Source organism: Pistacia vera, unplaced genomic scaffold (assembly GCF_008641045.1).
Source record: "Pistacia vera cultivar Batoury unplaced genomic scaffold, PisVer_v2 Contig216, whole genome shotgun sequence".
NCBI lineage: Eukaryota > Viridiplantae > Streptophyta > Magnoliopsida > Sapindales > Anacardiaceae > Pistacia > Pistacia vera.
In genome coordinates, this window is record NW_022196020.1 from 493,291 (window position 1) to 521,254 (window position 27,964).

The window sequence follows — 27,964 nt, forward strand, 5'->3', positions numbered from 1 at the left end:
CAGATGCTGATTCTGCCCATCAACTACAGTTTGTTTCTTCCGTGTGATTAGCTGTTGTTCGGACTTCGGATGGTCCAGTTTCCTTATTAATTTATTTGTTTAGACGTGAAGCGTTACTCATCTTAATCCTATTGAATTGAATATTGAATCAGTCTTCACATATTTGTATATAGCTTTATAGAAAGTAAAACTCATGGTTATGGGGAATGGACCTGTCACCTTTCTCTTTTATCCACTCTTGATTAAAATAGGGAATGGACCTGTCACCTTTCTCTTTTATCCACTCTTGATTAAAATAAGATCGGGAGATTAAGCCCCAGTAGTGAAAATGTCAAAAGAGATCTTTTTTTTAACATCAATATGCTACTTTTTCTTTAAAGATTTGGAATTTATATAAATATCTTACAGCTGAAGAACCAGATCAGTATGCTTAGGATCCAACGAGGATTGGTGATGATTATCAACTCTTTGATAACTCATTTTTTCCAGAATGGACCCCCCAGTACCTGAGCATTGCTGCAACAATCTATCTTGCCTTGAGGAGGTATTTATCTGATCCAATCTTGTTTTCAAATATGGTAGATCAAAAGTAAACTGGGAAACAAGAGGCAACGGTTGGCTTGATTCTATGGCTTGGCTAGTCCCTGATGAACCCAGTTCGTTGTGGCTTTGACCTCGTGAAGCAATGGCTCCAACATCACCTCTCAAACATTGTGAACCTAGATTGCTTAGGGATGCCTTTGTTTGACAAGAAGTTGACATACTCGTGGTTTGTAGAGGCCCCGACAGTGATGATGAACTAGCATTATTTAGCAAGTTGAATTTAAACATGTCTGACGGAGAATACTCCATGTTTGAATCCAATGACCATGCTTGATTATCCAACTTGTTCTTGTCTGATATCATTGTTGATTTTTCGCCTGCGTCTTTTAACCCTCTAACTGAGAAATTCAACTCTCTAGCAGCCATGGAGGAATTTAAGTTCAAGTTAATCCCATTATTTTCACCCTTATGAGCTTTGTCACTCCCTAAAACACCTATGGCATTTATTGCACTGCTGGTGCAAATGATCCTTCCGAAGGCACTTGGAATTTTCCTCCCGTCATTGTTGGGTTTGACCTCTAAGGAAGGGGAATCTGTACCCAATCTGTCGCCAGTATAAGCTTTCCCTCGTTTATCAATATCACACAGGTCAGTCCTGTGACTGCTGTTTCCAGGAAAAGTTCGATATCCTTGATGGTGGTCAGATAGATTTTGAGAAATCGAAGAACTGAAGGTAGTGTCCAAAGCAGTAGGTCTCTGTTGGGCCGAGGCAAATGCAGCAGGAGTTTGACATTTTGGAGTCTGGAACCAACAGTTTGAATTTGATATCTGAAAACTGGCAGTGGATAATCCATGTAACTTTCTTTCGGCAATCATTTGGGCTGTTGGTCCTAAATCTCTAACAAACAGCATTAAGCTTTCTCTATAACCAATATCCTGCTGACTCACCTACATAAAAGGAGAAATCAGCTCTATATCCAAAAAGCAAAAATTTTGAAAAACCAAAGAAGTTAATGCCTAACATACAAGTCAATAATCAGACAGTCATCAAATAAGGTACAAGGTGAAATCCATGAATTAGAAGGAACAAGGAATATGCTGTTGCACTAGAAATAATGGGATCAATTAACTTTTCTCAACTGGCAGGTCCACTCAATGAAATAGTCCAAAATTTTTGTTGGCACTTAAGATTTTAAGGTACTGAAAAAATAACAATGGCTGATCTCATAAGTCTTAAAATCGTCAAATAGTTGTCAGCATACCTCATACAAATAGAAGGTTTTGTTGCATCATGTGTATAACAGATTAAAGATAGATGAATTATGTGATACCCCACTAAAGAAAAAGGAGAGAAATTGCAATAGATTTAAACACCATGTATTTTTAATGATTGAGCAACTCCACTCAAAGTAGGGTCCATCCGACAAGTAAGAAAGCTCCCAATGGAATTAAAGTATAAAACTTAAAAGCGATATTCATTGTCTTCATCAAATAAGAAAGGTAACAATCAGTTTCATTAACCAATGCAGTTATTTAGGATCAAAACATTTAGCACAAGTCTGAAATAGGTGCACTTTCGTGGTCTGCCACATACTTTGCTCGCACTAGAAGGTATGGCCTATTTATCACATAATTGTTGGGTTGTATGACGCAAATATGTCATCAGCCTTATGTGAAAAACAATAACAAAAGAAAAAAAACACTCACATGCTTTAGAGCCTTTGAATTATCATGTATTGTTGACACAACTGAATCATACTCATTCAGGAAGGGTGCACAGGTATTATATGTAGAACGCCGATCTGCATCAGAAAAACTAGTTCTTCGACCATCTTTAGCACCTGTTAGAGAAGAATTAACTTAGAAGAGTAAAAAAGAATTTAAACTTCTCAACAATAACAGTTATAACATTATGGGAGTTTAATAAAACAATTTCAAGGCAGCTTAGAAAACTTTACAATTGAAGCTTCATTCAATGTCACACAACGTTATGCAAATCAATGTTGGAAAACTTGGCACTGCATAGGCAGAATTGGATTCTAGAATCTGATTGAGTTTTCAAAATCAGAAAGCCATGTGCTTTAGAAACTATACGAGATAAATTCACCAAAAGGAAAAAGAAAAGAAAGAAATAGGCACTGGAGCATTTAAGATTGGCTTGGCAGAATAAAACAATTAAAATTAGAATATTTTTTTCCAGAAGTCACTTTTTACCAGGAAGCATTTCAGGATCTCTTTCACTAAAAGGAGTTGCAGCACTAGAGCACCATGTGTTTCCTCGACTACTTCTCTTGAGATTTGATGAACCACTCAATGAATTAGAAACAACTTTTGATGAATCATTAACAGCTGTGCTATTGGTTCTCAAATTTGTAGTATGCTTGTGACTTGAGCTATAAATTGGACTCCTAGCTTCACTTTGTAGCCTTCTAACAGTTCTTCGTCTCGTTTCTGAGAACTCCGATTCAAAATTCTTTGGGTCGGTTTTAAGAGCATGAAAAACTTTTTTACTCAGTTCATGTATTGCACGAGCCTGAAAAATTAAAGAGTTGATAGCTAAGATCTGGATTGTCATTTTAAATAATTCTAAAATATTTCTTCCAGACTTTGACAGAAAATTGATCATCATATTCATACCTGTCTGAAATAAATGGTGGTTGAGGAATTAAAATGCATAGCATTCCCAGATATCAGAAATACATCATGCTGCATGGTAATCCACAAAATAATCAGTCAAACTAAGACACCAGATGTCTCCTGTAATTTGAATAGGTATAGATTTGCATTCTATAAAAGCCAAAGATATTGATGTCTTCACAGTAAAAGATTTGCATTTGAACTACCTCGGATATTTAAAAGCCACAACTGAGATACATCAAATAGGCGAGTTACGTAATCGCATTAAAAGAACAGAAGGATAACATTAGACTATGATGAAAACCCATCGACCTTCAGAATTGGAATCAGAGAATTAGTTCTTAAGAAAAGAGCAAACCTCAAATTGTTCAAGACTTGTATACAATCCTTCATGAAGTTTAGCCCTCATGGTGCCAAAATCCATAGGTTCTTTGATGATTTCATAATAATCCTCCACCTAATCACAACCAACAACTCCATCTTAGTAGGCATGAAGGAGGGAATAGGGTATTCATGACTTGACAAGATGAAAACTAACAACAAATTGCAAACCTCTTCAGGGTCAACTGGTTCAGCAAATATTTCATGGGTGTCTCTCCTGATATGACAAAGAACATGTAAAGTAAATTTAATAAACAAAACTTTCTCGTTAGGAATTCACTATGTAAATATTTATCTAATAACCTTCAAACAAATCAACATCAGGATTCATCTTCCAAGAAATGTCAATAACAGTTTCATTTAAAAGAATTTCCACCTTTGTAGTATGTCAAGGATAAGCTCAAGTATGCGTTTTTCTGGCATCCATGGGGCAGATGGGCCACCTGATGGTTCATCTGATGTCAAGAAAGAAGTTATATATATATATATATATATATATCATACTTTCAAAATGGCAGATCTACATTTCAAAATGTTAAACAGAGTGAATGAGAGTAACCAGGGTAAGCAGCTTGATTGCCTCTATCACACAGCAGAAGTGGTTTATCTGATACAAGAAGCCATACAAGCTCTCAAGTCACTGGATGAAGTGTAGAAGTAGATAGTTTACAATTACATTTGCAATGATGCACGAAGTCTCACCATTATTATTCGGATGGTCTTTGTGGTCTTGCTTTTTATCCTCGTCCATGCCATTTGATTCGGGATCTTGAGACTATAATTTACACAACATATTGAAGTCTTTGCATTATTTACAATGGTAAAATAACCCCTTAAGTAAAGACCAGAAATAAGAACAAGTTCCTAATGACGATATTTATGAACGACCAACTATAATCTGCCAGGAAAAGAATTCGATAACGCTAGTTGTATTAGCTGAATTAGAGTCAGTGCCAAGTGAATCACTTGAGGCACTTCGACTTTAATTAAGTACAATGACAATTGTTCCAATAAAAAAAAATCACAACTACTAAAATCTGGAGAAAAATTAACAGTCTTATTCAACCAGAATATGGGTTTTCCATGTAAAGGTGCCTCCAGAATTCTGAAGTAAAACAGTAGTGTTGAAATAAATCAAGAAAAAAGAAACAAACTTTTAGCTGCGGAAGGGGTGGACTGTCTATGTGGAAAAGCTAAAACCAAATGTAAAGGAGATGGTAAAGTTCACATAGTACCAAAACAAAAGCTTCAGTCCCATTGCTGAATCAATCACATTGTGGAAGGAAAAAAATAATTACAAAGTCAGTGAAAGAGTGAATCATGGCACAGCAAACTAGAGTGAACTTGTCTGTTGGCCGACAGTACTTTTGTCTGCATTTGGTTAATTGACTGAAATCTCCCAGTACTAAAATCTCAAAAAATGCTGAGAAATGAAATCGATAAACCCCCTTTACCAACTTGTAAAATGGTCACCTATTAAAACCCCCAAAAGCAAAAGTACAACACAACCAACATGAGCAAGAGACACAGCAATGAACTGAGAAATGAAAATTTACAGAAATAGTAGCAGTTACAGTGTTATAAATGTAAAAGAAAAGGAAGCAGACCAGTTGAGCAATGGGTGAAACACAAGTAGCAGCCACATCTTCAAGGGGTCTGAGTTTTCTCTTTTTCCTGGCTCTTGTTCGAGAGGCTGGTCCATTTAAGCGAGCATTTGTACAAGGACCAACTCTAACTCCAACTCCAACTTTCACGCGCTTCATTTGCTCAACCTTGCACGCATTCAAACCAGATATTCGAGGACTAGTTCTCCTATCCCCTTCTTTCCACATCGACATTTGTACTTTTCTTCTGCACACAGCCCACCATTCATACAATCACAATCACATTATTAAAAAGGAAAAAAACCAAAAAAAATATCACATCTTTCACAAATTTCAAACATTTTTCACATGCATTTTCAAGAACCCACCTGGAAGACATTGTTGAAAACTGAAGAAGATAAGAAATCAGATATATGGGAAGTCATCAGGTGGTTGTTTAGCCTTATAAAAAGGTAGAATTTTGCGGAATGTAACCGGCAAAGGAGTGGAATTTAGAATGCACTTTAAGAGATACAGCTTGCAATTGATTTGCTTTCTTCTTTACAAGAGATATGAGATTTTGCAGACAAGGAAAATAAATTAACCCCCTCACAAATCACAATTGTTCTTCTTATTTGCTTCCTGTTTTACAAGTACTGCAATCTCTATCATCAATTGGGAAAAGAAAACTATTAAAAAAGAAAATATTTTGAAAGCACAACACAGTATAGTGTAAAAAGTAAACTGAAGAGTATAACATTAAACATGAGAGAGAATGTGGTGGTTGTACTTTAACCTCTCCTTGGAATCACAGTCAGACAGATGTAAATGTTTTGGATAATAAACGCGCTTCAAGGAGCGTGGTTTACATTCTCTTGCAATGGGCTGAAATTCTGCCTCTGGGCTGAAACTTGGGCCGTTAATTCTGAGACCAGTCCAATGTGAGTGGTGATAACAACTAAGAAACACAGCAGGAGCCAGGAGAAGAAAAGGTTGAAACTTGGTGTTGGTGAGACGGTAAAAAATGGAGCTTTCAGCTTTGTCGAAAGCCATTGGAAAAAGAGGTAAAAGGGCTTGATGGTTGGGCTGGTGGGTCGAGAATCTTGACACTTAATTCTTTGGTTAGTGACTCTCCATTTTCATTTCGTAAACAAATTGACTAAGTCTTTAGTCTTGAGTCTTCAGTCCCAAATGTCCTCTCTTCACAACTGTTTCGTTTCTCGTTTGTAGCTTACATGTCATTTGAAGTTCTTGATAACATTGGATTTACATGTGCTATTTCTTGATGTAATTCTGAAGATCGGACCAATTCTTCCCAATTTATTTTTCTGGTAATTATTCTGACCTCGTAAGTTATACTATATGATACTATTGTTTGTACTTTTTGATGAGGTTCCATTATCAGTTTACATGGTCTTCTTTGTGTTTTTCCTTTCTTATCTATTGCATATAAGGAAATATGGGAATTTTATTTGATGCTTGGGAACAATGGGGCTAAAGTTTTGGACTTTTTTTTTGTCAAATTGCTTCTTTGATTGTGAAGGCAAGAATTGGAATTCTGGGTTTTGTCTCTGTGTCATATTAGACAATCGAAGTAGTGAATTTTTCCTAAGATTTATGAGATGGGTTTTTAGAAGATGGAATTTAATTTGATTGGTTCTGAAAAATCTAGTAGGACTTATGTGGCATTCTGTTCATGTAGCTCGGGTGTCAGTTCACTAAGGGCTCCTATTGAATGAGAGCCATTAAACTAAAGGTTAACTTGCATAGAGTGCAATTGCAAGGACTATTTTTCATTTTTTTATCTGTCCTATAGGGATTTTGTGGAGCTGTTACAGATTTTAAGCCATGCACTTCCTTATGAGGTTCCATCTAAACATACGTTTGAGCACAAACGAACCCCCTGGTTTTGAAGGTTTATCTGATCACAACGTGGTTGTCATATTCTTATTTGGGCATAGCATATCTTTGTGAGCAAGTTTTAGCATTAGGATTGTTGATTGGAATACTGGAAAGAAGTTTGTGGTTTTGAAAGTTTATCACTGTAAGTATAGTGGCATTACTATGTGAGGAAATACTTGAATAACCTTCTTATATGCTCATGGAGTAGTAATCTGGCACTGAAGCGGCATCTCTATGACGTCATTTCCCAGGAAATGCCTGTGGTACAAAATCCTGAGTCTGAGACTTTATACCCTGGAAAAGGGTTCTTTTCAAACAACATTAATAGTGCTTGGATGAAGGTTCAAGCTCAACCTCACCAAAATCTCATATTCCCCATAAGGTTTTTCCTGTGGTGACCCTTTTTGATATAACTTTAGTTGTAGCTTCATCCTAATTGATGAGATTTATTTTAGGCATCACCTTGTAGATTTGGAGGCATTTTGTCATTCTGTACTGGAAAGAAATGTTTCAGGTTAAAGGCTAACACTCTATGGTAAAGCTTAATTCTAAGTTAGCTAAAATCATTAGGTTTTGAAATTTTCTCAATGATTCATCTAAATTTTCTCAATGATTCATACATAGAGTTTGTATTACCCTGATTTATTTGACTAAAGCTCTACTTACATCAAAGTGTACATAGAGGATCTCTTCTTGAACAAGCCTGGCAAATGCTTTTATGACTAAATGTTAAAAAGGGTTTGAGGTTGATGTTTGACATGAGCATAGCGTAACCAGAGATCCACTTGTTTCTCATGTAATTATTCTTATGCCTGTTAAAGCTCTGTCATACTTAACATTGATAAAAAAAAATACTTGGTACTTTTTTGTTTGCCAAAACCTACCACATTATTTTTCTAGGATTTCAAACTCATTTTCCTTAGTTGATTATTCTTTATATAAAGCTTAAATTCCATAATCAATTTTAATCACACCATTGAAAATTGCTTTCATTTTTCTTTAAATAGATATTTACATGTTTGTGATTGGCGATAGTTTGCATGTTTTAGTGGGGCATGAGACTAGTTGAATCAAAAGCAAACAACACATTTTACATCTATGTACCAGTATGCAGCACTCAATCGTTTTGGCCTTTTATAGATTTTTTTTTTTTTTTTTCCTTGTTTTCACAAGTCACTAATGTTGGCTTATATTTGAAGAAAAGAATAGTTGGTAACTAGTTTACTTGCTTGGTTATCAACATGGTCCTTTGTGTCTGCTTGTGTTCATGGTGTCATTTCCTGCTTCTTTGCTGATTTACCACCTTTTGGTTAGATGGACTCAGATTCTCAAAGAATATTCCAGCAAGAGCCACTGTCCACTGCCCATGGTCGTNTTTTTTTTTGTCAAATTGCTTCTTTGATTGTGAAGGCAAGAATTGGAATTCTGGTTTTTGTCTCTGTGTCATATTCGACAATCGAAGTAGTGAATTTTTCCTAAGATTTATGAGATGGGTTTTTAGAAGATGGAATTTAATTTGATTGGTTCTGAAAAATCTAGTAGGACTTATGTGGCATTCTGTTCATGTAGCTCGGGTGTCTTGTGCAGTTTACTAAGAGCTCCTATTGAATGAGAGCCATTAAACTAAAGGTTAACTTGCATAGAGTGCAATTGCAAGGACTATTTTTCATTTTTTTATCTGTCCTATAGGGATTTTGTGGAGCTGTTACAGATTTTAAGCTATGCACTTCCTTATGAGGTTCCATCTAAACATACGTTTGAGCACAAACGAACCCCCTGGTTTTGAAGGTTTATCTGATCACAATGTGGTTGTCATATTCTTATTTGGGCATAGCATATCTTTGTGAGCAAGTTTTAGCATTAGGATTGTTGATTGGAATACTGGAAAGAAGTTTGTGGTTTTGAAAGTTTATCACTGTAAGTATAGTGGCATTACTATGTGAGGAAATACTTGAATAACCTTCTTATATGCTCGTGGAGTAGTAAATCTGGCACTGAAGCGGCATCTCTATGACGTCATTTCCCAGGAAATGCCTGTGGTACAAAATCCTGAGTCTGAGACTTTATACCCTGGAAAAGGGTTCTTTTCAAACAACATTAATAGTGCTTGGATGAAGGTTCAAGCTCAACCTCACCAAAATCTCATATTCCCCATAAGGTTTTTCCTGTGGTGACCCTTTTTGATATAACTTTAGTTGTAGCTTCATCCTAATTGATGAGATTTATTTTAGGCATCACCTTGTAGATTTGGAGGCATTTTGTCATTCTGTACTGGAAAGAAATGTTTCAGGTTAAAGGCTAACACTCTATGGTAAAGCTTAATTCTAAGTTAGCTAAAATCATTAGGTTTTGAAATTTTCTCAATGATTCATCTAAATTTTCTCAATGATTCATACATAGAGTTTGTATTACCCTGATTTATTTGACTAAAGCTCTACTTACATCAAAGTGTACATAGAGGATCTCTTCTTGAACAAGCCTGGCAAATGCTTTTATGACTAAATGTTAAAAAGGGTTTGAGGTTGATGTTTGACATGAGCATAGCGTAACCAGAGATCCACTTGTTTCTCATGTAATTATTCTTATGCCTGTTAAAGCTCTGTCATACTTAACATTGATAAAAAAAAATACTTGGTACTTTTTTGTTTGCCAAAACCTACCACATTATTTTTCTAGGATTTCAAACTCATTTTCCTTAGTTGATTATTCTTTATATAAAGCTTAAATTCCATAATCAATTTTAATCACACCATTGAAAATTGCTTTCATTTTTCTTTAAATAGATATTTACATGTTTGTGATTGGCGATAGTTTGCATGTTTTAGTGGGGCATGAGACTAGTTGAATCAAAAGCAAACAACACATTTTACATCTATGTACCAGTATGCAGCACTCAATCGTTTTGGCCTTTTATAGATTTTTTTTTTCTTGTTTTCACAAGTCACTAATGTTGGCTTATATTTGAAGAAAAGAATAGTTGGTAACTAGTTTACTTGCTTGGTTATCAACATGGTCCTTTGTGTCTGCTTGTGTTCATGGTGTCATTTCCTGCTTCTTTGCTGATTTACCACCTTTTGGTTAGATGGACTCGGATTCTCAAAGAATATTCCAGCAAGAGCCACTGTCCACTGCCCATGGTCGTGCGGATGGTGATTTAGTAGGTGACCATTCTATCCTGCCCGCCACATGTACAATGTGCAGAAGGATCCTTGCACCTAACAACGAGTCAATTGACGATCTTGAGACTTTTAGCTTGTGTGGGGACTGTAAATTCTTACTTCTTGAAGATGCTGGGACAGTTACGCAAGACTCTCATCAGAGGCTACAACCTAGAGGAAGAAGGACGACGTATAGCAGTACTGAGTCTATTGAAAATCTTTTCTCACAGCAGTTCTCACAGATGATTAATTTGGCGAGACAAAACCAATCGCCTATCTCTGGGCATGAGGATCAATTTTTAGATGGTGATACCGCTACAAGGTCATTTCATCGTTCAAGTGCGCGTACAACTCCGAGTGATTCTAGAAGATGGCGTCGGGTTCTATCTGATGCTGAAAGTGATGGTTTTGATAATTTGGATTCTTTTTATGGGGAGAGTGAATCAAATGTAAGTTTTGGTCGCTATAGAGGTTTCCATGCTGAGAGTGATGGCATTTCTTTTAGTGCTTATGGAGGTGATTCTGATGCATCTGTGGATGGACATAGTTTCCTGGATACAGAAATTTTTATTCCACCAGAAGATGGAAGCATTTTTGATAGTGACACTGACATTGATCCAATGCATGCCGGTATGAACCTGCAATGGAACTCAGATGATGCTGAAGAAGAGGAGGAAGAAGAGGATGATGAATGGGAAGAAGTGGATGTTGAGGAAGATACAGTTGAATCTACTGTAGCCAGACCTCAACTTAGAAACATTTTCAATTCAAGTCCCAGTGAAAGCAATGGCTCTGTTAATAGGCATAGGCAATTTCAGTCTCCTGAATTTCAGGGTGTGTTTCATTGGAGGATTAGAGAAGGTAGACAAAGATTAACCCGTAATATCTTTGGTAACTTAGAGGAATCAGAGTTACATCCATATATTGGGAATTATGGGGATTATCTTGATGCAAGAGGCTTTGACGAACTGCTTGAGCATCTTGCTGAGACTGACAACTCCAGAAGAGGAGCACCTCCTGCAGCCGTGTCTTTTGTAAATAGTTTACCTTGTGTGACCATTAATGAAGAGCATGCGAAGCATGGCGATCTAGCCTGCGCAATCTGCAAGGACGTCTTACCCATTGGCACTAAAGCAAACCAACTTCCCTGCCTTCACCTATATCATCGGCCCTGTATACTGCCATGGTTGAATGCACGAAATTCATGTCCCCTTTGTCGTTATGAGCTTCCAACTGATGATAAAGATTACGAGGAGGGGAAGCGAAACATCAGTAGTAGAATGGAAATTCACGAAATGAGGCAGCAGGATGCAAATGAGGACAGTGCATCAGATGCTTCAGATGAAGTTGAAGCTGTTGAAGATCATGAATTGACTTCAGACTACATAGACTCTAATATGAGTAGCTCTGGCGATGACAGTGGTAGAGGAAGATGGTTTCTTCTTGCTGCTGCTCCGATTGTCAGTCTCGTCGGTATTGTTCTTGTGCTGTGGTTAGGCAATCCACTAACTGCCAGAAGAGGGACAGTGAATCAGCCTCAAATAAACATTCCTGGTTCTGGCCCCCCAAATCGAAGGGAGAACAGAAGCAGGAGATGGTGGTCACTCTTCTAACATGTTTATGGGACGTAGTAGATATAATAGGCGATGACTTGTTTGATTGCTTATTCATATTTGACATGTTGTGGTTTTGGTCCGAAAAGATTCACATGGTGGTGTATTTTCAACATATTAAGAGAGCTTGTGTGTGCAGTTCTATTTAATTGTGTTAGTTTTTGGTTTAATTATTTGGATCTGCTTGATGAGATGCCTAATACTAGGAATAATAAAAATTGACTCATAATTTAATCTTACAAACTTTCTCTCACAATCCCGATGTGACAGTTCGTAATTTGTTAGTTTGTAATTGAACAGGTAGGACCTATGGCGAGCAGTCGAAATCTATTTGTGAGTTGATCAATTGTGAACTGTCACGTTGGAATTGTGAGAGAAAGTTTATGAGATTGGATTGTAAGTATAGTATTACCTTATTAGGAATATCAACCTTTATGGGATATTGGGATATCTTTTTCTGTAAAATTTGCTTCTCTGTTATTCTGATTGATTCTTCTTTTAAGTGACATTAAGATATGAATATTGTATTGGATTAGAAAGGAGACCTGCATCATTCCTTGAAAAAGCAATCAAAATAAGAAATGGAGGATACTTAGTTCAAAACTTTGAGAGAAAGAACAAAGTTAGTTGATGAATTAAAAATGAAATGAACATTACTAAATCAAAGAAAGAAAAGGTCGATCGCCTTACAATATTGCTTAATAGATTACAAATGCACCTTAATGTACCGATATATGGGCGACATATTGTTGCCACCTCTTCCCAACCAACTAAAAATTTCTAGGCTATTAACAATGATGAACAGGGAATAAAGAAGAATCCCTAGGCCTAGTAGAGCATCAATTTGATGCCAGTTTTTAGAAGAGTATGTTGAGAAAGAGGACAATCCATGCAGCCATTGAGAAAACAGCAAAAATATGAACCCAGAATAAGACAGCAGCTGCCTCCCTTCCGCAACCCCTTAAATTGGCAACGGCACCTGTGGGCAACGAAAAGGTTATGAAGAAAACGATACAAGATAGAAAAACTACAAACAGAATTTGTGCAGCCTAATATCAACCATTAGTTTTGAGATTTATTAGGATTGTATCATTTAGCAGCTTTTCTGTGTTATGTCCTTTGCTTTAAGTTTGTAATATTTTAAACATGATAAATCTAGGAGTAGTTACTGGATGTTTACCAGCAAGGACTGATGTGGGCATTGAATGCTGAAGGAGTAGGACGAATCGGAACATCTTATCTCCAGCAGGGAGGAAGCCAAGCTTATCAGCCAACATGACAATGCCAAGTCCTGCAGGAGGCACCAAAACCAATCGTCCAAAAATAATAGCAGCAGTTGTCCTGAATCCAAGTTTTGAACTTCCTGGTCCTGCAAGCATAACAAAGAAAAGTTGCATCATTAATTTAAAGTTGGAACATTGATCAAACTAATCAGTAACTTAATGAAAGAAGATGTGCGCATCTGTACATTCACAGATACAAAAATAGACATTATAAGTTTTTACTTTCTTAAATTTATAAAGCTGATATTATTCAAATATAAGATTCTCAAGTCCAAATGTGCAATTCAATCTCCATATGTATAGACACAAAGAAATCACAGCAGTAAAGTAGAAAAGATAACTTTTTAAGGAAAATCACTTACCATCTACAAGGTTGCCTCCTAATGCCAACAAAATGCATGGAATCATGGCTTCCCTGATAATCAAAAGCAAAAGTAGAAAATTATAAAAAATGCATATGAAAGTGAATATATGAAACAAAATTGAAACAATAACATAATTCTTTCAAGTTCCATTGGCAATAAGGTAGTACTCTTTTTAACCTATCAAATCGTAACTGTCATCAAAACATTTGAAACTGCTATTTAAAAGCATCTGGAGCAGATTCTCAGCACATACCAACACACCAGTAGATAGAGAAAATAAACAGCAAAATATGTGTAGAAGAGAGGTATCAGAAACAAAAAAGCATTTTTAAAGTGTAAGAAGCAAATAAGCATACCCAAGAATAATACAGCTGTCTGTAAAGAAGAAAAGTGGAGCATCACTTGTAAATATCAACTTCTTAAGAAATGGTGTCGTACCAATTACCATGGCTAGGATCTGCAGCAAAAAAAAGCAAAGCAATTAGAAAAAAAGAGATCAGATGTTCACTTTGTTCAACAAAAACATCAGTTCTCAAGTAAATCTTACTAATATGGTCAGATTAGAAATATTAACAGATCATTCTGTGAACAAGCATTCTCATCCAAGAACCTTCAAATTGCCAGGAGTTTACTGAAGTGTGTTTTTTATTAACACCAGATCAGGTGACTCAGCTCATGACTAGGATAGTTGAGCTCTTCTACAAACATTGAAAAGCAAATTCATTGAAAAACTACCCGAACCCAGGCTACTACCGTTTTACTAAACTACAATAGCTTATAGATTAAGCCAGTTCAATATCAAGAAGTCTAGGCACTATCTCATAAAGTTGACATCTTTATACCTGTGGGCTATAGATGCATATTTGATGATTGGAAATAACAACAGGAGACTTTACCAACCATTACCAGAAATTTTTTCTCTTGTGAATATTTTTATCTTCTATTTGAACAAATGATCCAAGCTACAGTTGACAAAGGAACAAAACTGTATAATATGTTTTATTTGCACCGTATTATTTATATAAAAAATAATTCTGTTGTAGATTAAAGGTTTCAAGGCATTAAGAGGAGCTACTATTAAGACAAAGTACGGTAATATGCCACTAAACAAAGATGCGTGAGTTCCAAAGATTACTAAACAGATGAAGTAGAACTTACAGAAGCAATGATTGGGGGTTGAAGGACTTGCTTCAGCTTCAACTTCTCGTATATCCAAGAAAAAAACTCTGCAATCTGCATAAACAAAANAAGTAAATCTTACTAATATGGTCAGATTAGAAATATTAACAGATCATTCTGTGAACAAGCATTCTCATCCAAGAACCTTCAAATTGCCAGGAGTTTACTGAAGTGTGTTTTTTATTAACACCAGATCAGGTGACTCAGCTCATGACTAGGATAGTTGAGCTCTTCTACGGACATTGAAAAGCAAATTCATTGAAAAACTACCCGAACCCAGGCTACTACCGTTTTACTAAACTACAATAGCTTATAGATTAAGCCAGTTCAATATCAAGAAGTCTAGGCACTATCTCATAAAGTTGACATCTTTATACCTGTGGGCTATAGATGCATATTTGATGATTGGAAATAACAACAGGAGACTTTACCAACCATTACCAGAAATTTTTTCTCTTGTGAATATTTTTATCTTCTATTTGAACAAATGATCCAAGCTACAGTTGACAACAGAACAAAACTGTATAATATGTTTTATTTGCACCGTATTATTTATAAAAAAAAATAATTCTGTTGTAGATTAAAGGTTTCAAGGCATTAAGAGGACCTACTATTAAGACCAAGTACGGTAACATGCCACTAAACAAAGATGCGTGAGTTCCAAAGATTACTAAACAGATGAAGTAGAACTTACAGAAGCAATGATTGGGGGTTGAAGGACTTGCTTCAGCTTCAACTTCTCGTATATCCAAGAAAAAAACTCTGCAATCTGCATAAACAGAAACAATAGTTGATCATGGAGGGGAAAAAAAAAAAAAAAAAAAAAACCAGTTGAGCATCAAAATTGACTGAAAATTTTCCAAATATTTAGTAAACAAAAGCTTCTTTCCGGAAAAAATTTAACACAAATGTCAATTGTTGGTTTTATATTGCAAAAGTAGTAACATCTCTCATGACAATGAGATCCAAAAACTGATCATACTGAGAGGACGAAATTATGATATCATTTCATTGACACCAATTGTTCATGACTAGCAAAATTGTAAAAAATAATTAAGCCAGAGAAAAGGAGAAAGCTGAATACATCAAGTTAAAATTATCACCTTTCCTCTCTTTGGAGTATCCAGATCTGATGGTACTAACTCCTGGTTCAGCAATGGAACCTGCTCAGGCTCATTTGTGGCATCCTTTGGAGTGTTCTTGATGGGAAGGTTAGCTGCTTCCTCGGGATAAAAGGTACCTTCAGGAGGAGGCGCCAACATCTGGAATACGTATGTGTACAGGATGATTGCACCAACCTAAAATGCATACATTGGAACTCAATTACATGATGTCGGTGAATATAACAAAGAAAGCCTAAGATACAAGGATGCATGGGGAAACAGACAAAACCATAAATACATCACTAACCAAGAAAAGTCCAACGAAAATTCAATTCTGTAACACCAAGAACAAGCATTGACTCATTGGACCATGCACCATTTGCAAGTCACAACAAAAAACAATGCATCCAAATCCCATATTTGTGAACAGATATGTACACACCGGTGTATAACAAGAAAAAATTGAGCAGATCTAGTAAATCCAACATAAGCAGTGATTACAAAGTTACATGTCCAAACATACCCACTGTCCAAAAGAAATATAAGCAGTCCCATCTGTTTGACATGTCTCTGTGTCACCAAAAGGGTTGGACTGGTCTCTACATAAAGCAGCAAGCAGAACAAGTGGCACGTTACCGATGTTTCCTGTCATTTATCAACATCAACAACCATATTATGAAAGAGATACAAAGGACCAAACCAAAGAAATCATACTGCAGCTGTTGTTTGAACCCAGCATGACAAATTATAATGGTTTAGTTAGTGTTTAGGACTGTATCTAACTAAAAAGATATTATAGTAACGGTAGTATTATATTATGTGCAATGGTTGACACCAAACATGTACCTATATGATATACTAAACATTTAGCATTATACCTATATGCTACAACAAAACGTGAGGACTGCACTGTCTAACATGATAACTAAATGAAGTTAAAGCTGCTCATTCCTAAGCATTTAGCAAGTTTTAGCTCTCTCAAAGCAAAAAACAATTAGGTCCAAATTGAGTTGGAGGCATCTGCTATAAGCCCATGATCAGTGGTTTTTTAATTTCAAACTAAGATCTAATATAACCACTTGCATGCTCCTAAACAATTTTCAAACAGCATATATATACTCTATGTTAGATTTCTTCACCTATAGACAGCATTATCACGAGTTAGGAGAAAGTTACAAGAGTAAAGAGAAAGAAACTTGCTGCATATAGTAAATAGTAATTTCAGCAAACAGATACTTCTCTTTGTTTATATCTATAGTAGATGATATCATCCCATCTTCCAGGATCTTTAAAGTGTAACCTCAGGTTAAAACCTAATAAAAGTGAGATTTTATTGTATGTTTTTTAGAATCACTTAAGCAGTGTCAAAATTAATATAAAAATAAGCTAAATCTTGAATATGAATTCAGCTCACCAATTCCAATCTGTACTATTGTAAACTTGAAGAAGGGATACGGCGGACGCACTATGTAAGCAATAGCTAATCCAATTAGCGATCCCGAAATGCTACCAAGGACGACATTCACAGGAATAAACCACCTGAAACAGAATACACGCAAATAAAAATCCAACCTTAACATATTCAGCTGAATGCTAAATCATACAATCATAACAAAGAAACTTACCACTCAAGCATTTTCTTAAGGGTAATAGCTTGTCCAAGTTGCGAAAAAATCAAGCAAGGAAGCAAAAGCGAAAAAACCAACTGCATTAACAAAAAACAGAACACAATTGCAACACACTAAAACAGAATAATTCAGATAGAATTGAAAAAAAAATAAATAAATAAATAAACTCACCCCATTCAAAAGCTTTCTCCCAGAAGCAGGCAAGATATTAACATACTTAGAAGCCATAAGAAATCCTAAAAAGCACATAGTAAAAACTTTAGCAATCGGCATAACAGCAATCTTTATAGTGGAAAGCAAAGATTCTCCCGCAAGTCCTCTTTCATTTTCCATCAACATTCTCGGTAACCACCGCTCCATCTTCCTCCTCCTCTTCCACCACCAATCCTCTGCCCTCTAATCAAACACAAAAAATTCAATCACATAAATAATAATAATAATAATAATAATAATAATATTAAAAACCACAAATCAAAGTCGGTCGAAAAGAAGCACAACCTTGACGGTTCAGATATGAATCTGGAACCAAACTCGAAACAAAAGATGTGGATTCATACACGTAACAGAATTTTCGAAACTTCAGTCAATATCTAATTCCGTAACAAAACCAGATGCTTCAAGAATTAGAACAGAAGAGAAGCACTGGACGCCTATTCAATTTATTTATAATTAGTATTTTATTTATTTAAATAAAATTAAGAATCTTGGGAAAGTTTGTTACTTGGTTACAATCAAATAAAATTAAATTTACATTTATTAACTCTCGAATTTACCCTTAACTGTCTGTTATTCCGTACTAACGGAAACTTCCTCGTCTGCCCAATCCCTCCACTTTTTGGTCTTTTTCATTTTTTATTAAACGACAAAATTTTGTGGACCCCTGGTTTCCTAGTGGTTTTAACTTTTAACTCGTTTATTTATTTACTTCTGATAGTTGGGAGGATCAGTTACCGCCAAAATTACACAGAGGGAAAGAAATTAATTACTGGATAAATGAATAATGAATAATATTACAATTATTGAAGGTTTCGTATCGAATCTAAGTATTGAATAACGTGATAAAATCTTGATCGTTGATGAATATTAATTGTTAATATTCATCAACGATCAAGATTTTATCACGTTGTTCGTATACAGGTGTGCAACCTTTCCGTTTTCATTTTTCATGAATAATAATTTATTGGATTGGTGGAGGACAGCTGGTCTATTGTTGAATAATGCCAGGCTGAGATTGGCCCTACCGGCTGTTCTATTATGAGGAAGAGTGGTTAAGGCAAAGCTCGATCTTGAAGTCAGAAGGGAAGGTAGAAGTTAGATGCAGGTGTTACCATCACAACTGGTTGTTCAAAAAAAATGTAAAAACGGGTTAATAAAAAAGAACAGTTTAGTTCCGGTTTAAAAAATTTTAAAAACCGAATTTCAAATTTAGTTACCAATTCGAGAAAAAAAAAAAAGGGTTAACCCAAAACTGGTTTTTTGAATCGGCTTTACAAATATATATATTATATTATATATTAATAAAAAATAATTTCATTTCTAACTTTTATTTGTATCAATTTTTATGTTTGTTAGTAGTGGTCAATGGATATGTATGTGTTTAATTTTTATTTGGATATGTATTGTTTATATTTACAATTTAATTTAGGAAAATATTTTAAAAATAAGTTTTATCAAAAAAAAAAAAAAGGAAAATCGGTTCAAAACTGATTACCAAAAACTGGTTTTTCCTCCCCGTTTCGGTTTTGGTCGGGAATTTTTCCAAACCGAAAAACCGTTTATTTAGAAAAGTCGGTTAACCGTTTTTTAACACCCTAATCACAACAGCATAACCATTTGGAATTTTTTTCTGTTTTGAATAATGTATTTATAAAAATAATGATGTAAATAACACCATTAATGATGGATGGACTTTTCTTTTAAATAATGTATATGAGGAACTTTGGTTAAAGTTTGGAGAGATTCTGGTTTTTTATTAGTACATTTGTTTGAGATACTGACATTTTGGTCCTTTTCATCAATGTGGTATCCGAACACAATCGCCAGTTGAACCCGCCTAATAATCTTTAGGGCCACGAAACACTCTACAAACCCAATGAATTAAAGTAATTACACAAAATGATAGATGTTCCTCATGTACCAAAGACAAACCTATGTGTATAACTAACATCCAAATTTTGTTTGTGTATTTTCTCTAGTATATTTTAAAGTCAACTAACAATTTGTTTCAGTCAAAGGACCGAAATGATAGTATTTTGTAATAAGCGTTCTTGACGGAAGTAGTAAAACTGAAGGGACTAAAAAAATTCTCTGTAAACACAAAAAAAAAAAAAAACAAAAAAACAAAAGACACAGTCGGAGAGGTCAGATCAGAGCCAGGCGGGCGGGGGTTTTAATCGATTGGTTTAGTAGTTTTTCATGAAGTGGAAGTTTTATTACGGCATGAGTGTTGAAAAGAGAAAATGGAGTTTAACCTTAACTGGGTTGGGTTGGGTTTGGATTTATTTGTCTCATTGTCCAAGCCAACAACAACAAAAATTGAATTCGATTGGGTTTAGGGTTGGGGTTGGGGTTCGGTGTGAAAGCTGCAGATGCCTACTGACAAATGAAATTGGCATAAGCCCCGATGCGACAGCCGAAGCTTCTTCATCCTCTCTCAACCGACGCTAAACAACACGGCCACGCTTGTTTGATTTTGCTGCTGTTCTTCACGTGAAATTGCGTCACTTTTTTTGACAACCTTCTTCTTCTCCAACCTTCACTTACAGGTCTCCCCCCAACAACAAAAAAATATCCATCCAATCACAATACGCCACCAGGCACCATGTGATGTCAAAGGGATATCCCCCCGTGTCCGTGACACTGACACAGACACGCTGATCCGATCCTTCCGCACTCACATGTCTTTAAATACATCATCCCTAGATCATCGCCACGTGCCTCATTCACCCGATAAAATATTTTATTATTTTAAGTAATATTTTCAGAAAAATTGGGTTATTATTATTATTATTATTATAAGGATAAGATTTGGATTTAAAAATGTATTTGATAAGATTATTTTTTAATCTTTATATTTATTAATTTAGTTAAACACATTCTATAATAAAGTTTTAAAATTGACAAAAATATTTCTATCCACTCATTAAATGTCGACTGTTGGGAATATGTGGGTCGGTAGGAGTATTTTTATGAATTTTAAAACTTTATTATAGAAGGTGTTTAACTAAAATCATCAAATATATCTCTCAATATAAAAACGTTACATAATTGCTTCATTGACAATGTCATCAAATATATCGCTCAATATATGTAATAAAATCATCATTTAATAATTGATTTCTCATTCGATTTTGTAGTTGATTTTTTTTCAAAACCTTCATCACAAAAAATACTCTTTCATAATCAAGAGATTTTTAAACAAATAACCAAAAAAGAGATCATCTTATCTTGTGACCTCCAAATGAGTAATTTTTTTTTATTAATCAAATCAAAGGAAAAAGAAAGTACGAGAGAAGGGGAAAGGAAATAAGGAAAAGAGAAAACGTGAAAAAAAAAAAATAGGCATTTTCAAATCCTGAGATCAATAAAATATAGAAATATTTTAGTGGAGTTAATAAAATATGGATTATTTTTGTAGGATATGTATAAATTTTAATGGATCAAAATTGTTAATTACTATATAATATATACCTATTTTTAATAATTTCATAATTTCAGTAGGGTCACTTGACCCCACCGAGTGTACTTTGGGTAAGCCCTGGATAACATGTGTCTATTTTTCTTATTAATGCTTTTGCTTTTTCCTTTTGCTTACACCAATATTCTTCTTTTATTATTATTATTTTGTGGAAAAAGTTGATAATAATTTTAATCACAATTATTTTCTTTATTAAATCATTGTGATACAACAAAGTGGGCTTATTCTTATTCCTAATCCTACCACCCAATTCATTAAAATATTTGAACAATCATGGACATTTATTTTAATTAAAGACAATTTAACTATTAATTAATTGTTATTTTAATTTTAATTATTAAAATCCAGTAGGTGGCATTGCACTATTGCTTGATACGTTTTTTATATAATCAATTTTGTACATTTATTATTAAAAATAAAGTCATCAATTATTGAAGCTACACATCGTAACATCAACATACCTAATGTCAACCACCATTAAACGGTCTAACGGTCAACTAAGACTCTTGAGCATATTACTCACGAGGTCCTGAGTTCGACCTACTTAAATTGCTAATAAATGTGGTTATTGAGGAGATTTAACCAACCGTCAACTTCAGGGCCTCGAAAAATTAGTTGAGGTGCTCATAAGCGGTAAAAAAAAATTACGTAATGTAATAAGTCATATCGATCAACGAATGGAGGGGAGCTGGAGAAAAATCTGAAAGTTATAGGGATAAAATTGGTATATTATTGTATAATTTATGAAAATTTCGTGGACCTAGGGTCAGGTCCAACAATGCATGTACTGGGCTAACATCAGCCCAAAAACCAACGACCATTAAAGCCCACTGAGATCCAACCTGGTTCATACTCTTACTAGATTAAATAAAAGGTAACGCAGTACTCTGAATATGGTGTAATTTTTAACTTGAAATGGGAGGAAATACTTGTAATTTATCTACACTTTCTTTACAAGGAGTCTCATTCCATGTTGTGGCATTAACAGCATTTTATACACTGGAGAGTGGCGATATTTCGGAGAGAGGGAGAAGGAGAAGTTTGATACAAGAATGGAGAGTATGATCTTCAGTTCTATCAATGCAAAGGTTTGTCCCACGCATAATCGACTTCCATAACCAAAGGGCACATAAGCTTGTGGATATTTGCAGGCTTCAGATATTCCTCCTGCAAATCTGTCAGGCTTAAACTCATTGGCGTCAGAACCCCAGTTCTCAGGATCACGGTGCAGCGCCGGGATCGAGTTCCATATGTGTATGCCTTTCGGCACTACTAAATTTCCCAACTTTATATCTGCAAATGCTTCTCTTGCCACTACCAGTGATGGCGCATACAGACGCAGGCTCTCTTGAATCACCATTGTCAGCTGTATGCATGTATGAAATATTCAGAAGCTGCATGGAGCGTGGGCGAATAATAATAACAGATAAATTTAGATTGATGAGATTAAATGAAATACCGTTTTCAACTGGCGAAGTTTATCCAAGTCTATTGAGGCCGAGGTTCGATGAAGATTTTTATCACCCCAGTTGTGAACAATCTCGGCTCGAACACGTTGTTGCCATTCAGGATAGAGTGCAAGAAGCATCAAGGTCCAGGAGGCGGCAAGAGCAGTAGTTTCATAGCCAGCAAAGTAGATGTTTTTGCAATTGTCTACTATAAAACGGTGGGTATCATGTGTGCTTTTCTGCAATTCAGTGTCAGTAGCAGCACTTTCAAGTATCATTTCTAAGAGGTCTTTTCCATATATACCAGTATCCTTTTGGCTTTCTTCTTGACGATCTTTGACCACCTTCAGTATCAACTCCTCTACCTCTCTCTTCAACCTCCATATTTCTCTGTTACTCTTTGTTGGAAGGAATCTGAATCACCATTTAAAAAATTAGCTATATAAATTAATGAATATGAGAATATGTCTAGTATATATAAAGCTGATGAGCATATATACTTTAAGTTTGGAAGTCCAAAGAGTAAACTTGGTTTGGACATGGCTTCTTGCATGACCCTTAGCTTGGCGAAAATATTTTTCCCTTGAGAGTAAGAGCTTCCAAAACAAGCTCTTGAGATGATATCTGCAGAAAGGCTTCTTAAATCTTGGTCAATCATGAGGTCTGCAACTCCTCCCTGGCTTTCAATCAGTCGAATCTCCCATGTTTTCACCATTGCCATGGTACATTCCTCCATAAGACCAATCATGCCCTAAAACGAAAATGTTTAATGAAATCTAATCCCAATTACCACTTTAAGTTTTGGGGATTGACATAGTTTTGATATACTGTATTAATTGATTACCTTGACTTTGTGGAGGAAGAACTCAGGAGCAATAAGTCTTCTCTGATGGGCCCATTGGTGTCCATTAGCCTTAATGATGCCATTGCCCAACATGGGCTCCAGTGCTTTGGATAGATATGAAGGCTTACCTAACACCAAGGACTTGTGTAGCTTCAGTTCTTTTATTAACTCCGGTTGGCTCAAATACAGATGCTGCTGGCTCCCCGTTGAGAACATGTACATTGGCCCTGTGGATCCAAAGGGTTTGAAATTGATATGAAAATCATATATATATATATATATATATCATTGAGTAAACTGAACCTGGTCATTACTGATCAGATAAACTTGAAGTAGCTAGCATAGCACCCACATGATGAAGAAGCATTTAATATATGTATATATAGCGCGGCAGACAGATAGCAGAATCATCTCTGTAATTGCCACATGCACAGTTAAGCTGTGGAGGTTGTACCAAACAAAGCCATACATTAAATTTATAGATAACGTAGACTTGCCCAAGTATCAGTCTGGAAGGCCACTCATTTACTTGCAAAGAATAGTATTCACAGTCACAGTCACAGACGCTGAAAATGATAATGATATATAAAAAATGTGTATGATTATAGTCTAAACTTCACAGACTTCTCTTGCAATCTCCTTGTGTGACAATTAAGTCAAAGGCTGTTATATCAAAATGATTTTAATTAGACCGACGAAATGACTTATTTTTCAATCAAGAATCACTATTTCTTACGAAAAAATAACCGTTCTTTATGAAAAAATAACCAAACGAATAACCGTTTATCAATAAAGAATGATCATTTTTAATAGCCATTCATAACAAGGAACAGAAAAATGATTGTTCTTCGTAAGAAATGGTTGTTCTTTCATAAGAAATAATTAGAATGACCGTTTGTATTTAATAGTATCTTTGGTGCTTTAGATGTAACGTTAGAATTGTAAGAGAAGATTGTGGGATTGGGTTGTAACTTAACATTTTTCTTATAATTAGTATTTGAAACTAACCCAGTTAATTTTTCTTGAATACTTCAGCAGGGTTTGATTAGGTGTGATAAGACAGAATGAGTAATGTGGTGTGTAAACGTCCTGTTTTGATTGTCCTTTTTGTATGTATCTAGTCTGCTAAGGTCATAAATCTAACGAAACATGTTCATGTACGTTACTGCAGATAATAAATATTGATGAACAGTTGAACACACCAATAATTGGGTTCATTTATCATAAGGATCGATCATGGATAGATTCATAATAAACAAGAAATGGGATTTGTGATGTTACCGTAGTCGAATGTCCATCTCTGGAGATAAGGAAAGGTAGAGCGAACCCAGTGATGGTGGGAGATTGCTTGAATAGTTTTCCCATCTTCATCTTCATCTTCTGACTTGGTAACCATTAAAACTGACTCTGACTCCATGTTTTGTATCTCCTTAACGTTCCCATACAAGAAGGCCGGCGTTGGACCTCCAATCCCTTGCTTTGATAGAGTTGAGCGAATCCTTTTGGGCTTCTTCCACACCGTTTCATACACTTGTATCAACCTGAATAACAACACCCCAGTCACTACCATCAGAGACCACCAACACACCATCATCATCATCATCATCATCTTCTTCTTCTTCTTCTCTCTTCTGAAACAAGCTCTTTCTAGTTTCTTGGGTGTGTCGAATGAACTTAGAGTAAAATCTAATAGTCGCTGCGTGTTTTGAGGGCAACCCTAAAATATTATATGGGGTAAAAGTTGAGATCTGAAGGTAGGGTTAAGGAGATATTATTTTTTACTGTATCTTCTTCACCAAAATGCTTGGGCGGTGAGATATAATAATTCAATAATATTATGCTTTCAAATAAATCTTATAAATATTATGCTTTCAAATAAATCTTATAAAGATTTTTATACAAAATGAGGTGACAAAAAATAAATAAAAGAGTAAAACAAAAGGTCAAACACATTAAATTCACTCTTCTATTCATTTTTTATCACATCACTTTGTATGGAGATTTTTATAAAATTTCTTTGTAAGTATAGTATTACTCATAATAATTTATTGAACCCTGTTGTACTCATTATATTTCATCGATAAATTATATTTCATCGATAAAGTTTATGATATTAGAATATATTAAAGCAGATATTTTATTATACTTTTTTATATTTTAATTGATTAGTTGTACTAGAACATAATAAACAAAATAATTTAAAGATATTAATCCACATGACTGATATGATATTTTTTTTTTTTTTTTGTTTTTTTTTCCATAAATTTCTTAATTCTCTCTGAATATGAGCTTCTACCTAAGTAAATAGAAGTATTTGCGATTGATTGATGCATAAATTATGGATGCGCGAACGTGCTTTTCGAGTAAGGTATATATAAGCCATCATCCCAGCTAGACAATTCCTAATTAGTTGCTATCAGGGTTCTGAAAGCCGATTGGACCGGCCATTTGATTGGAACTAGACATATAATCGATCAATAACATCCTGAAACCCTTTTTTTTTTTTTTTTGACAGATTGAATCGGGATGAACCGGTTGGATAGTGGCAACTCGCGGTTAAACCAACGGTTTGCTGACCACGTGAACGATTCAATTACAAAGTTAAAATCCCTAAATTTCAATTTCAATCTCTAACTCTTTCACCCTTCTTTTCACATCACTTCACACTTCCAAGTCGCTCCAGACGTTCACGATTGCGACTTCAGTCACTCCACCCGTCTGTCGCACTTCACTTCCGACGACCTTGCTTTTGTACAGTTTTCGGTTTTGATTCTTGTATTTGATTTTGAATTATTATGATTTTATTGATTTTGGATTTGGATGGATTTATTTTGGAAATTTATTGGAATTTTAAAATTTTAGATATATCTACCAAATTATTATAACTTTAAATAATATTTATGATGTCACCAGTCTGACCACCTAGTCCGACCAATGACCCGCAAACCAACCTCTTGACCGGGTCAAGTCCGGTCCAGGTTTTAGAATATTGATTGCTATTTGTGATAATTGTAGATTAATTAATTTAATATTTAAAAAAAAAAAAAAAAAAAACAAGAGTCTTACTAGATCGGTCATGTGAGACGAATAGCATCAAAATTAAAAATTTTAAAAATATGAATAAAATCAAAAAACACTTTTCATGCATGTTGATCCAAGCCCCTCAGAATCAAGATGGACCGTACGTGCATGGCGAAAGAACATCTTTGAACTGACACTCATCTAAATGTATTGTATAATGTATATATCATATATGATTTTTCTTATTAAACCCCTCTAGTATATATACGGCTAAATATCTCCTTTGAGATATTTGATTATTTATCATGCCAATGGATAAGAGTACTCGCATGAGAGACTCCTCACCTAATAAGGTCTTGTTAAATTGGAGGATTACCTCTTCTTATAAACCAGTAGGTTTAAGCGTATCTAGTTGGTGTGAAACTCAAACACTCCCCTCACGGTCAAAACCAGTAGGCTTAAGCATGCCTAGTTGGTGTGGGACTCCAACACTCCCCTTCACATCAAGCCCATATGTTGGGTCATGCCTGTTGATGGAAGTAGTTGTTGACTCTAACTCCTCACCCGTTGGTCAAGCACGACTTGAGCATGCCTAGTTGGTGTGGGACTCCAACACTCTCCCTCACAGTCAAGTCCATATGTTGGGTCATGCCTGTTGATAGAGGTAGTTACTGACTCTAACTCCTCACCCGCTGGTCAACTGGTCAAGCACTCAGCTCAACTGAACCTAATTCTGATACCATGATAGAATTTGAGGTGAATCTGACTCCTCACCTAATAATGCATTGTTAAATGGGAGGATTACCCCCTCTTATAAACTAGTAAGTTTGTTTGTGTCTAGTTAGTGTGAGACTCCAATACTTCTCATCACGGTCAAGACTAGTAGGCTTGAGGTGCCTAGTTGATGTGGGACTTCAACACTTTCCCTCACGGTCAAGCTCATATGTTGGATCATGCTTGTTGATGGAGGTAGTTGCTAGCTCTAACTCCTCACCCGCTGGTCAAGCACGGCTTGAGCGTGCCTAGTTGGTTTGGGACTCCAATACTCCCCCTCACGGTCAAGCCCATATGTTGGGTCATGCCTGTTGATGGAGGTAGTTGCTGGCTCTAACTCCTCACCCGCTGATCAAACACTAAACCTGACTCTAATACCATGATAGAATTTGAGGTGGGCCTCACTTCTCACCCAATAAAGACTTGTTAAATGGGAGGATTACCCTCTCTTATAAATCAGTAGGCTTGATCATATCTAGTTGATATGGGACTCCAATACTCCCCATCACAATCAAGACCAGTAGGCTTGAGTGTGCTTAGTTGGTGTGGAACTCCAACACTCTCCCTCACGGTCAAACCCATATGTTGGGCCATGCCTATTGACGGAGATACTTGCTGGCTCTAACTCTTCATCTGTTGATCAAGCACTCAGCTTAACTGAACATGACTCTGATACTATGATAGAATTTGAGATGGGTCTGACTCCTCACTCAATAAGGTTTTGTTAAATGGGAAAAATACCACATCTTATAAACTAGTAGGTTTGAGCATACCTGGTTGGTATGAGACTCCAATATATATATGA

General features: G+C 35.5%; 4 protein-coding genes across 5 annotated transcripts; 1 reads left to right on the plus strand and 3 right to left on the minus strand.

The window, feature by feature from the left end:
* Positions 1–94: 94 nt before the first annotated feature.
* LOC116129994 (bromodomain-containing protein DDB_G0270170-like) lies at positions 95–5,869 on the minus strand. The gene is made up of 12 exons (XM_031415742.1): positions 5,534–5,869; positions 5,169–5,412; positions 4,264–4,336; positions 4,121–4,168; positions 3,938–4,016; positions 3,733–3,778; positions 3,539–3,637; positions 3,181–3,249; positions 2,758–3,076; positions 2,251–2,384; positions 261–1,491; positions 95–128 (listed from the first exon to the last, which is right to left on the minus strand). The coding sequence occupies exons 1-11, from the start codon at positions 5,542–5,544 to the stop codon at positions 403–405; spliced, it is 2,211 nt and encodes a 736-aa protein (XP_031271602.1). The 5' UTR covers positions 5,545–5,869; the 3' UTR covers positions 95–128; positions 261–402.
* Positions 5,870–6,263: 394 nt separating this feature from the next.
* On the plus strand, positions 6,264–11,984 carry LOC116129993. Its single transcript, XM_031415740.1, has 2 exons — positions 6,264–6,475; positions 10,129–11,984. Exon 2 carries the CDS (start codon positions 10,129–10,131, stop codon positions 11,815–11,817), a length of 1,689 nt encoding a protein of 562 aa, XP_031271600.1. The 5' UTR covers positions 6,264–6,475; the 3' UTR covers positions 11,818–11,984.
* A 460-nt stretch (positions 11,985–12,444) lies between these two features.
* LOC116129997 (protein PIN-LIKES 6) lies at positions 12,445–18,064 on the minus strand. Of its 2 annotated transcripts, none has more exons than XM_031415746.1 (11): positions 17,874–18,064; positions 17,547–17,771; positions 17,373–17,452; positions 17,162–17,286; positions 16,271–16,392; positions 15,748–15,942; positions 14,624–14,698; positions 13,822–13,922; positions 13,463–13,515; positions 12,998–13,186; positions 12,445–12,796 (listed from the first exon to the last, which is right to left on the minus strand). In XM_031415746.1, exons 2-11 carry the CDS (start codon positions 17,733–17,735, stop codon positions 12,675–12,677), a joined length of 1,251 nt encoding a protein of 416 aa, XP_031271606.1. In that variant the 5' UTR covers positions 17,736–17,771; positions 17,874–18,064; the 3' UTR covers positions 12,445–12,674. The 2 variants fall into 2 exon arrangements, with proteins under 2 accessions (XP_031271606.1, XP_031271605.1); XM_031415745.1 differs by lacking the exon at positions 14,624–14,698 and adding an exon at positions 15,339–15,413 and having other exon boundaries at positions 17,874–18,063.
* A 3,726-nt stretch (positions 18,065–21,790) lies between these two features.
* Positions 21,791–24,955, minus strand: LOC116129975 (cytochrome P450 714A1-like). The gene is made up of 5 exons (XM_031415714.1): positions 24,646–24,955; positions 23,365–23,591; positions 23,021–23,271; positions 22,532–22,934; positions 21,791–22,438 (listed from the first exon to the last, which is right to left on the minus strand). Exons 1-5 carry the CDS (start codon positions 24,953–24,955, stop codon positions 22,013–22,015), a joined length of 1,617 nt encoding a protein of 538 aa, XP_031271574.1. The 3' UTR covers positions 21,791–22,012.
* Between the last annotated feature and the right edge of the window lie 3,009 nt (positions 24,956–27,964).

Coding starts and splice junctions, on each gene's coding strand:
- LOC116129994 (XM_031415742.1), bottom strand. Junction 4,337..5,168: donor TTTCACCCATTGCTCAACTG/GTCTGCTTCCTT, acceptor TGTAAATTATAG/TCTCAAGATCCCGAATCAAA. Junction 2,385..2,757: donor AGATCCTGAAATGCTTCCTG/GTAAAAAGTGAC, acceptor CTTCTCTAACAG/GTGCTAAAGATGGTCGAAGA.
- LOC116129997 (XM_031415746.1), bottom strand. CDS start 17,735: ATGGAGCGGTGGTTACCGAGAATGTTGATGGAAAATGAAAGAGGACTT. Junction 16,393..17,161: donor AATAGTACAGATTGGAATTG/GTGAGCTGAATT, acceptor GATAAATGACAG/GAAACATCGGTAACGTGCCA. Junction 15,943..16,270: donor ATATTTCTTTTGGACAGTGG/GTATGTTTGGAC, acceptor TATGCATTTTAG/GTTGGTGCAATCATCCTGTA.
- LOC116129975 (XM_031415714.1), bottom strand. CDS start 24,955: ATGGTGTGTTGGTGGTCTCTGATGGTAGTGACTGGGGTGTTGTTATTC. Junction 23,592..24,645: donor GAGATGGACATTCGACTACG/GTAACATCACAA, acceptor TTGGATCCACAG/GGCCAATGTACATGTTCTCA. Junction 23,272..23,364: donor TCTTCCTCCACAAAGTCAAG/GTAATCAATTAA, acceptor TTTTCGTTTTAG/GGCATGATTGGTCTTATGGA.
- LOC116129993 (XM_031415740.1), top strand. CDS start 10,129: ATGGACTCGGATTCTCAAAGAATATTCCAGCAAGAGCCACTGTCCACT.